This window comes from Arachis hypogaea, chromosome 9, assembly GCF_003086295.3.
Source record: "Arachis hypogaea cultivar Tifrunner chromosome 9, arahy.Tifrunner.gnm2.J5K5, whole genome shotgun sequence".
Lineage (NCBI taxonomy): Eukaryota > Viridiplantae > Streptophyta > Magnoliopsida > Fabales > Fabaceae > Arachis > Arachis hypogaea.
This window is the reverse complement of record NC_092044.1, coordinates 101,460,763-101,471,083: the sequence shown is the minus strand read 5'-3', so window position 1 is coordinate 101,471,083 and position 10,321 is coordinate 101,460,763. Positions and strand designations below refer to the sequence as shown.

Sequence of the window (10,321 nt, the reverse complement as noted above, 5' to 3'; positions counted from 1 at the left end):
ACTTATTTAATATGAAAATTTGGTCTCGAAAGTTTACACTCTTTAAAGAATGGATGAAAAATGATTTTTAACAAAAAAAACTATGCACATCGAAAGTTTGGTGTGCGAAAGACAATTCTGCAACACTTAACAGCTTTTTGGCATTTTGGGGAGGGTCGCGTACGCGAGTGCACATGCGACGCAACCGTTTGGTTTGGCCAGACGAGCTCGCGTACGCAGGAGTATGCTGCGTATGCTAGAAGATGAAAATTATGTGCCGCGTACTCAGGCACATGCATGCGACACGAGCCAACCATTCGGCCAAGGAGACTCGCGTACACAAGTTGGAAAAAAATAACACTTCCGTGTACGCGAAACATGGTTCGTGTACGTAGGGCCCTGTTTTTGAGCAACTGAGTTTTGTGATTTTAAACATGATTTTGAACTTCTAAACCTCTATTTTTACTCTCTAAGACCCTGAAACTTAGTTCTAATAATAGGGAGAGGGATAAGTTTAGAGAAGGAGTTAACTTGGCAGAGAAGAAAGGTTTGAAGTAATGAATTGTGATTGAAGAAGTGCGAAAATAATGGTTTGTAAATGAATGAGATATGTGACCCCGGGTAAGAGGTAGTGACGTTGTTCACTTGATCCGGGAAAGAGTTGAGGGAGAAGAATGACGAAAATTGAGTTTGATTGTGAAGTTGAACGATTATGAATTAATTATAATGATAATGAGATTGAATTTGATTGTGATATGCCACTTGCTCCGGATAAGAGTTCGAGACTCCAGGTAAGATACAAGGGTTGAGTTCTGACACCGCTTGCTCTAGGTTGAGAACTGTAACACCACCTAGGTAATAGGCAGGGTGAAGTTTTTTCCTACTTTGGGTACGCGGGTAAGATGCAAGGGTTACAGCGTTGTCCCTCTTGCTCCGTGTTTGGTGTTCTGTCCAAGGTTAGCTACCGAACATGTCGGGTTTGGCATTATAACCGATAGATGAGACTCATCAGCCATAGGGCAGGCATGCATCATATGCATATACTTGTTTTGTTTGCTTGTGCATTATTTGGGATTGCCTTTGTGAATCAACATGCTATTTGTCATACTTGCTACCTACAATAACTGTACTCTATTTGTGTTTGCTTTTGTTTGTGTGGTTCTACTAGAGTTTTGGAGGATTTTGGAGGAAGGCGAAAAATGCTGAGGGACTTTATTAGAGTTTAGTTAAGATTTAGAACCTTAGATAACCACCATGCTTATGGTTTTTCGGTTTTAATCTTTAAGTTTTAAATCTGAGTGTCGAAGTTCTAGGATCGCCTTTGGCTTTTTCGAGACCTTATATCTTATATATGTGGGCACCTTTACCATACTGAGAATCCCCAATTCTCACCCATACAATGTTATTGTTTTCAGATGCAGGTTGAGAGGCACCTCGCTAGGCGTCTAGAGTTCTTGTCACAGCGGAGTTAGGACTTTGTATTTTGGGTTATTTTGATTGTATATGTATGTATATGATATTTCTCCGGCCAACCTTAGTTTCGTAGGTTGAGCCCGAGGTTTAAATATTTTGTATCCTTGACTCTTGACTCTTATTATATATGTATGTATCTCTACTTTCTTCGTACGCAAATAAATATTATTTTAAGCGTTGTGCTTTTATTTTTCACATTTTTGTTTAACCAACCTTCAAGACTCCTCGAATATTATATTTTTTCAACTATATTATGTATGTATATTTTATTTTAGAGATCGTAATACTACACCACCTCTACTTTACGACTTAAGCGTAAAGCTCTGTGTGGTAGAATGTTACATCTCAGACCTTCCCTATTGTAGAAAAAGCGATATCTCATCAGAGTCACCTTTCCGTATCCCAAATCCATTACACTTTGTATATACCCTATAAGAATCATATGCATCTTCATGGCTTACCCAAACCTTCTTCATTATATCCTCTGCGCTCATCCTACCAACTAAACTGACATTAATATAATCCTCCTCTTCCATGTCATCACTTGAACCTTCCTCTTCGTCATCATCAATGCTTCGAGGTATAGCTCCATAATCATATTCAATATCTTCATTGCTATTGCAATCACCTGTAATCCTTCCAAATCCATCACTAGAGTTAACTATAAATTTCAACTCCATAAAAGAAAAAATATGTCGTACGCATATATATTTCTAATGCATATTCCCAAACACATAATCATATTTATCTCATGTAATTATTTTTAAATAAGCAACGCTAATAAAAAGGTTATGACTCTTAATTCTTTGAAACTACAATGCAACCCACGTTTACCATTCTAACTACTACGGTCGAATTAAAAATTGACCCTGTCTTTTACTAAATTCATCAACACATTCAAAACAAACTTTTGAATTGAAATTACAAAATGTTACAAATATTATCTTGCCATGGATTTGCGGTTCGGTCGGAAATTCCCTGCCTCTCTCCCTCCATCCAATTCTTCATTCGCCGACATGTCTTTTAACGGTGACTTTGGTAACTACGGAAGAAAATCTCATGCCCTAAGATGTTGATGGCTTGATGAACCAGAAGAGATTAAGAGATGGAGAGAAATAAGTTCTTCTCATTGTTGAAGAGAATGAAAAATTTTCTTAGAAAATATTTGTTGAGTTATTACACCTTATATACTATGTACTCTTTATGTACTCTCTCTAAAAACATAATTATAATGGTAAGCCTATTATTGATAAAGAAATAATCTAGGTAACCAATAAAATCCATTAAGAAAGATAACCAACTAGTTTCACAAGTGGCAACAGTAAGACAATTACTCAATCCCTATATTTTAACTTCAATGGAAGTTCGTAATTTTTTTGTTACAGTTCAAAAGAATTTAAAAAAACTGAGATATTCCGCATTGAATAAGGCATTCACAGATATTGGATCAATGGTTGTTTATTAATTCAGTGACTAGCGTCCTAAAGTAATAAACTTGAACGACCAAACTCTGCTCAATATTCTTCGGTTTCGAAGATATGAATAGAACTTAAATAGGTTTATTAGAAATGTTTTGGTCCACGGAGTAAAAGACGGTCAGACTAGTACTGTGGATCATTGTGAACATTTATACAGAGTATACAGAGTACTCGAGGCACTTTTTCTCAGATTCTCGTATATTGTGTATGAGGTGGCACTTGACTACCTCAGGAGAAAAGTACTTTAAGAAAGTGAAAAAAAAGACATATATTCTGAGTTGTTTGCTAAAGAAGACAATGAAAAATCTCATTAAAAAATATTTGTTGAGTTATTACACCTTATATACTATGTACTCTTTATGTACTCTCACTAAAAAAATAATTACAATGATAAGTCCTATTATTGATAAAGAAATAATCTAGGTAACCAATTAAATCCATTAAGAAAGATAACCAACTAGCTTCACAAGTGGCAACAGCAAGACAATTATCCTTATCCCTGTATTTTAACTTCAATGAAAGTTCGTAATTTGTTTGTTACGGTTAAGAGAATTTAAAAAAACTAAAATATTCTGCATTGAATAAGGTATTCACATGGATTGGATCAATGATTGTTTATTAATTTAGTGACTGCCGTCGTAAAGTAATAAACTTGAACGACCAAACTCTTGCTTAATATTCTCCGGTCTGAAAGATATGAAAGAGATGAAGCGAACTTAGCTAGGTTTATTAGAAATGTTTTGGTCCACGGAGTAAAAGACGGTCAGATTAGTGCTATTGACCATTGTGAACATAGGTGCTCGAGGCATTTTTTCTCGAATTCTCGTGTATGGATATGGGGTGTCACTTGACTAGCTCAGGAGAAAAATACTTTAGAATGCAGAATAGAGAAGAAAGTGAGAAAATAGCATATATTCTAAGTTATTTGCTAAAGAAGAGAATGAAAAATATATTTATAAAATATTTGTTGAGTTATTATACCTTATATACTATGTACTCTTTATGTACTTTCAGTAAAAAATAATTACAATGGTAAACCCATTGTTGATAAAGAAATAATCTAGATAACCAATGAAATCAATTAAAAAAGATAACCAACTAACTTCACAAGTGGCAGACAATTACCTCATCCCTATATTATAACTTCAATGGAAGTTCCTAATTTTTTTTTGTTACGGTTCAAGAAGATTTAAAAAAACTGAGATATTCCGCATTGAATAAGGCATTCATAAGGATTGGATCAATAGTTGTTTATTAATTTAGTGACTGGCGTCGTAAAGTAATAAACTTGAACAACCAAACTCTGCTTAATATTCAAGATATCATAGAGACAAAGCGAACTTAGCGAACTTAGCTGGGTTTATTAGAAATGTTTTGGTCTACGGAGTAAAAGACGGTCAGATTAGTGCTGTGAACCATTGTGAACATCTATAGAGAGTGCTCGAGGGACTTTTCTCTCAATTCTCGTGTATTGTATATGAAGTGGCACTTGACTACCTAATATTTTAGAATGCGAAATAGAGAAGAAAGTGAAGTGAAAAGGGCATATATTATGAGTTGTTTGATAAAGAAGAGAATGAAAAATTTTCTTTAGAAAATATTTGTTGAGTTATTACACCTTATATACTATGTATTCTTTATGTACTCTCACTAAAAAATAATTACAATGGTAAGTCTATTATTGATAAAAAAATAATTTAGGTAACACTGAATGAAATTTCTGGCTCTAACCTATTCAAACTGTGATGTTAATGATTTGATGGATTAGAAAGGATTAAGAGAGTGAGAGAAATAAATTCTTCTCATTGTTAAAGAAAATGAAAAATCGCCTTAGAAAATATTTGTTAAATTATTACATCTTATATACCATGTACTTTTTATATACTCTCACTAAAAAAATAATTACCTATTATTGATAAAAAAAATAATCTAAGAAACAACTACCACGTCTTTCTTTAACAACGACGATATCATCGCTGACTCAACAATGCTTAGTGTCTGCTACCCCTTAATAAACTACTAAAAAAATTTCAAAAGACCCTCTGTTATATCCTTCTCCAGATTCTCACTTCCCCTTTTTGTTTTAGGAATTTACACTAACCTTAATTGATAAGGAACACTACTTACATAATCTCTCTTATTGAAAATGAATAAAAAAATTAAATATAATTTGTTTGGAATTTCTAAATATTTTACACTTCCCCTTTTTATTTTAGGAATTTTAGAAATGTGCACTAACTCTAATCGATAAGAAACACTACTTTACGTAATCTCTCTTATTGAAAATGAATAAAAAAATTAAATGTAATTTTTTTAAAATTTCTAAATATTTTATAGGTCTATTCTGTGATAAAAAAACTCCACCAGTGCTAAATAAAAAAATAATTTGATAATATTATATGTATTTTTTTAACTGTTCAAATATGTCAATACGAATAATCTATCCCTTGATATTTACTGTTCACGTTTGTGTATTCTGTACACGAAAACAAATGCTGCCTTTTCCCGCACATATGCATAATGGAACATCATCCAATTGGACACGCCCCTAATACACTTGAGTGACACGTAGAGACGAATTCAAAAAATTTAGTATGCAGGAATCGAATTTTAAATAAATTTTTTTTATTTTATAAAAATAATTAATATATAATTATTAGAGTTAATTTTTCAAAAAATTTATCAAAATACATATATATATATATAATTATAAATTTTTTTTACAATTTTATTTTTAATATGATAGTTACAATATCAATAGTACATTATAAAATTATAAAGTATCAATAATTTATAACGTGTTTAGTTAAAAATGATCACATATCTTATTAACTAAAATTAATTCTTTTAAAATTTTTTAAAAATTTAAAAATAAATGATAAATTATTAATTATTTGAAAGATACAATATCTTTATATTATAAAGATATTACAAGATATAAGATATTTTTATAAAAAATTTTTTTTCAACAAGTAAATTTAGAAGAAAAATAAATTTTTTTTATAAAAAAAAATATCTAAAATACATAATGTGATTACCAAAATATAATTACGTAAATTATTATTAATATAATAATATAAATTTTAAATATATTAATATAAAATAAACAAATAATTTTTTAATAAATATAAAAATTATTATATAAAAACTAATTTAAAAATTATTACAAAGATTAAGTGAAAAATATTAGTGAAATAAATAATTAAGACATAAATCTATCACAAAATAAAAAATAATACATATAAAAATACTAAATTATATAATATTTTTATTTTTTTAAATACATATCTCATATATAAATATAGTTTTTAAAAATTTTAGGGGAGAGCCGAAACCACTACTCGCCTCCTCTAAATCCGTTCCTGGACTGACACGCACATTCTTTACGTGGAGAAAGATTCCCCATTTACCACCAGAGGTTTTTCCTTACAAATAAAAGGAGATAATATATGCGCTATATAGATTATATATTATAAGGAGTGATACAAATTAATGCAACTAAAATTTGAAATTCTTCAATTACATCAAATATAGTCACATGCTGCTGCTTCTTTATTGTTGAAACATCTTTCTAACAGTATTAACAAACAAAGAAATTTCACTTAGCAATGATTATTCTCATACCATACAAGAGAGAAATATTTCAACTCGTCTTAGCATCATCATAATATCCATAATTCATCTTAGCACAGTATTCAAATAAGCTGCCATCGAAGCATCTTCTCACAGCCTCCTTGGACAAGAAACCATCCTCATCCCTTGCCAGAACATACAGAACCCCCCATTCAAATTTAGCAGCAGCCCTGCAAACAAATAAAACACGTTATTTATTTATTACTAATATACACTACATTAAAAATAATTTCAAATACATAGTATTGATTTGTTATGCTTTCAATATATTATTATATTTTACCAGCCATATGGATCAAATGCATTTCGGTTGCCCTCAGTCATGTCCCAAATCTCTCCAAGTGTGAGCTTATCAGGTACTGTACGAGCATACTTGCTAAAAATGTTCTCAAGATTTACCGGTACATACCTGTCATTTAATTAGTTAAGACTGTTAATGTGAAACATAATTAAACATCGGTTATTGGTTATTACATCAAATAAATTAGTTGCTAACCGTCCTTCCGTGTCATAAGTTCCACTATCACTCCCATGCTTTATTCTGTGAATATTGTGTATGTAGATTGGCAACAGCAAAGAAGGATACCAGTGCTGCAAAATTTTGATACAAATATATAAAACGTAAATAGAAAATAATCTTATTTCACTATGATTACAGAGTCTTCCAAAGGAAAGACTCTCTCAAAAATTAGCGTATGCCGCTAAATGCGAAGAACACACGGTATTCTTTAGTAAAAGGCGAAAGAATAGTTCGCTCTGTGCTCAACACACGGCTCCGTGAATTGGCAAAGTTATTGGTCCTTAATTTTATAGCATGTAATATAGTTTCCACTTAATCTGTTGCACGATGCGGGGTTATTATGGTACGTCAACTCTAACATTATTACCGTGTTCTATTATCTATGATTTCTCTTCCCCATTTCTCCTTCCTCAACACATTTACAAATTTAATATTGCTTCCTCTTCGAGTTCTAGTTGAAATCTAGAGGTCAGAATTCGAGGCAGACTGTCAAAACAAAATCAGAACGAGCTATGGACATTGTTTCTACTTGAAGGTGACCAAGTTAGTCCGTTTTCATTTTTCAATTTTTTTTTATTAAATAAAAAAACCGCTTCTTATAAAAAAAATTGTGCTTTTTTTAAATATTTATTTATTTTGGATTGTTATTTAAATAAAAAATATAGAAAAATTATAAAAATAAAAATATAACACTCAACAACACAAAAATAATACGATCTTATTAGCCTGTCGGGCTTTGGATTTTTGGACCCGTGGATTTGATGGGCTTATTTTTCGGATTTCTTGGTGCAGCCTGCTATATTTCTAACTCTCCGTAATGCGTTTATTTAAGACCCATTCTTTGGTTACACCCACTCTTTGGGGTGTGGTCTTGCCTACTAAATTTTCACAACGCAAAAGAGGGAGCAAAAATGTTAAAATAAAATAACTTTAAAATACCAAAAAAAAAAAAAAAAACTCAAGTAGATGGATATTGGATTTTAATGAACAAGGTGGAGAAGAGAAGAGAGACTTACAGGGAGAGTGGGATAACTCATAGCGAGATTGATTCCAACAGCCATGATAATAGAAGCAATGAAATTAAAGCCAATCGCACGGAGGCCTACGAATGTTTCCCAAGGATAAACAATTCCATTGTCATCTTGGTCAAAGAAAGCACAATGTTGCTGTAGAACACTCATGTTGTTGTGCCTGTGCCCTACTGTTCCATCTGGGTGCTTTGTATCTGGTGCTGTCAGTGCTCGAGCCATGTCTAACTCACACACACCACCATCACAAATAACATATCTATCATCTCATCACAAAATTAATAAAATATTTTTTTATTCTCAACTTTTTAAAAATTTTAATATATTTTAATTATATGTTTAAAGATTAATATCGTTAATGAAAATACTAACATAACAATTGTATTTCATTCATTATCCAATCCAAGATATAATTGCCATTAACACTTCAGCTATGAATCAGGGACGGATCTAGGTAAAGAAAGAGGACGGACCTAGGTGAAAAGAGGAGAGCACTTACCCACTAGAAGTTTACCAAACAAATTTATAAGAACATAACTACATATAGACGAATTTACTTTATTCTATTATTCTATTATCTTTGTCCTCATTAAAATTTATATTAAAATTTCAATATTTATTTTATTATAAATATCAAAATTAAAAATAAATAAATAAATAAACAAATTTAATATTAATAATATATTTTTTAAATTAATCAAATAATTAATTACTAAGCGAAAACTTAATTTTCTAAGCATAAGTAAAATTATTAATTTTTTTAAAAAAATAGTTAAGATAAGAATTAAAAAAATGTTATTTATTTATTAATTAATATTTTTAAATTAATAATATATCAAAATTAAATTTGAAAATGTATATAAAATATAATATTTAATTATTTTAAAATAAAGAGAAAAAATTATTTCAATTGATTTTTTATTATTTTAAATTAATATATTTTTCAATTTTTATATATAGATTTAGTTTTTTGAGTATTTATGTATATAATTTTAATTTTAAAATATAAATATATCAATATTTAGTAAAATTTATTTTAATATATTTTTTACTCATAACTAAAATGGATTCATCACTAATTTATGATTATCACATATCAATAATAGGTCAGTCCATTATCACATACATTAGCCTCTATTAACAATATTAATTCTCAAAAATATAATTAAAATATATATAAAATATTAAAAATAAAATTAAAATAAATTAAACATCAATAATATTTTTAAAATTTTTCAAAAAACAACAAACAAGACGTATTCTTTACTCTAAAATCAATTAAAAACTTACTATTATTGACTTACATGGCTTTGGAAGAGAGTCCTCCAAGTCATTTCTGACCCTTCTTTCTACAGTAACATCTGCATAATACGCCTCAGTTACGAGTGACTCCTTCTCAAACTCTGCAGCCATTTGCGTTTCTAAGACTAGTAATCTTCCAAGTTCTCTTCTCCACCCAACTTCTACAACTACACATACTTATATTATTTGAGAAATTAAAGAGGAGTAACAAGTGCAATTGAAGTTTGATACATGGAGAAAGTAGCAAGAGCCAGCAAATATTGCACGTGTCATGCATGCACCGTTTAGGAGCATGATACATCTAATTGCTTACGGTGCCATCTCCTCTGCATTCTGCACAATATTCTTCTCGCGCTTCTATACCACCGATTTTTTGGTGTCTTCTATACCACGGATTCTGAACTACCGTATATAAAATACGGACACTTTATTAAATTGGTGTTTTTATATATTAAATATATCTTTAATATGATATTTATCAAACACTCGATATGCGTATTTATTGGGTTTAATCATATTTAATAAAAAATAAAAAATAAAAAATAATTTTTAAATATATTTAAATATATTTAAATATTATTATGCATCAACGTATTTAATTTTATTCTTAATATATATTTTTAAAATAAATTTTAAAATATTATATATTATTATTTGTTAAAATAAAAAATATTTTAAATTTTTTTATATAATTGAAATAAGATATTAAAAACATCTAAAAAATTAATTTACATTTTAATATCAATAAAATATCAAAATATTATTACGATATATATATATGTGTGTGCGCGCGCGCGCGCGTGTTCCTATATTTTATAAGATTTTAAAATTTGTGTGTTGACGTGTCTCGTATCATGACTAGGAGTGTTATCGGTTCAATTTGATTTGATTTTAGATCAAAAACCAAC

At 29.8% G+C, this 10,321-nt stretch overlaps 1 protein-coding gene and 1 non-coding gene across 2 annotated transcripts; both read right to left on the bottom strand.

Moving 5' to 3' along the window:
- Positions 1–6,368: 6,368 nt before the first annotated feature.
- On the bottom strand, positions 6,369–9,817 carry LOC112711337 (peroxygenase). Its single transcript, XM_025763967.2, has 6 exons — positions 9,727–9,817; positions 9,416–9,580; positions 8,100–8,335; positions 7,060–7,154; positions 6,847–6,972; positions 6,369–6,733 (listed from the first exon to the last, which is right to left on the bottom strand). Exons 1-6 carry the CDS (start codon positions 9,743–9,745, stop codon positions 6,574–6,576), a joined length of 801 nt encoding a protein of 266 aa, XP_025619752.2. The 5' UTR covers positions 9,746–9,817; the 3' UTR covers positions 6,369–6,573.
- On the bottom strand, positions 7,222–7,338 carry LOC112713795 (U5 spliceosomal RNA). Its single transcript, XR_003158756.1, has one exon. It is a non-coding gene; the product is annotated as a U5 spliceosomal RNA (small nuclear RNA).
- Positions 9,818–10,321: the final 504 nt, after the last annotated feature.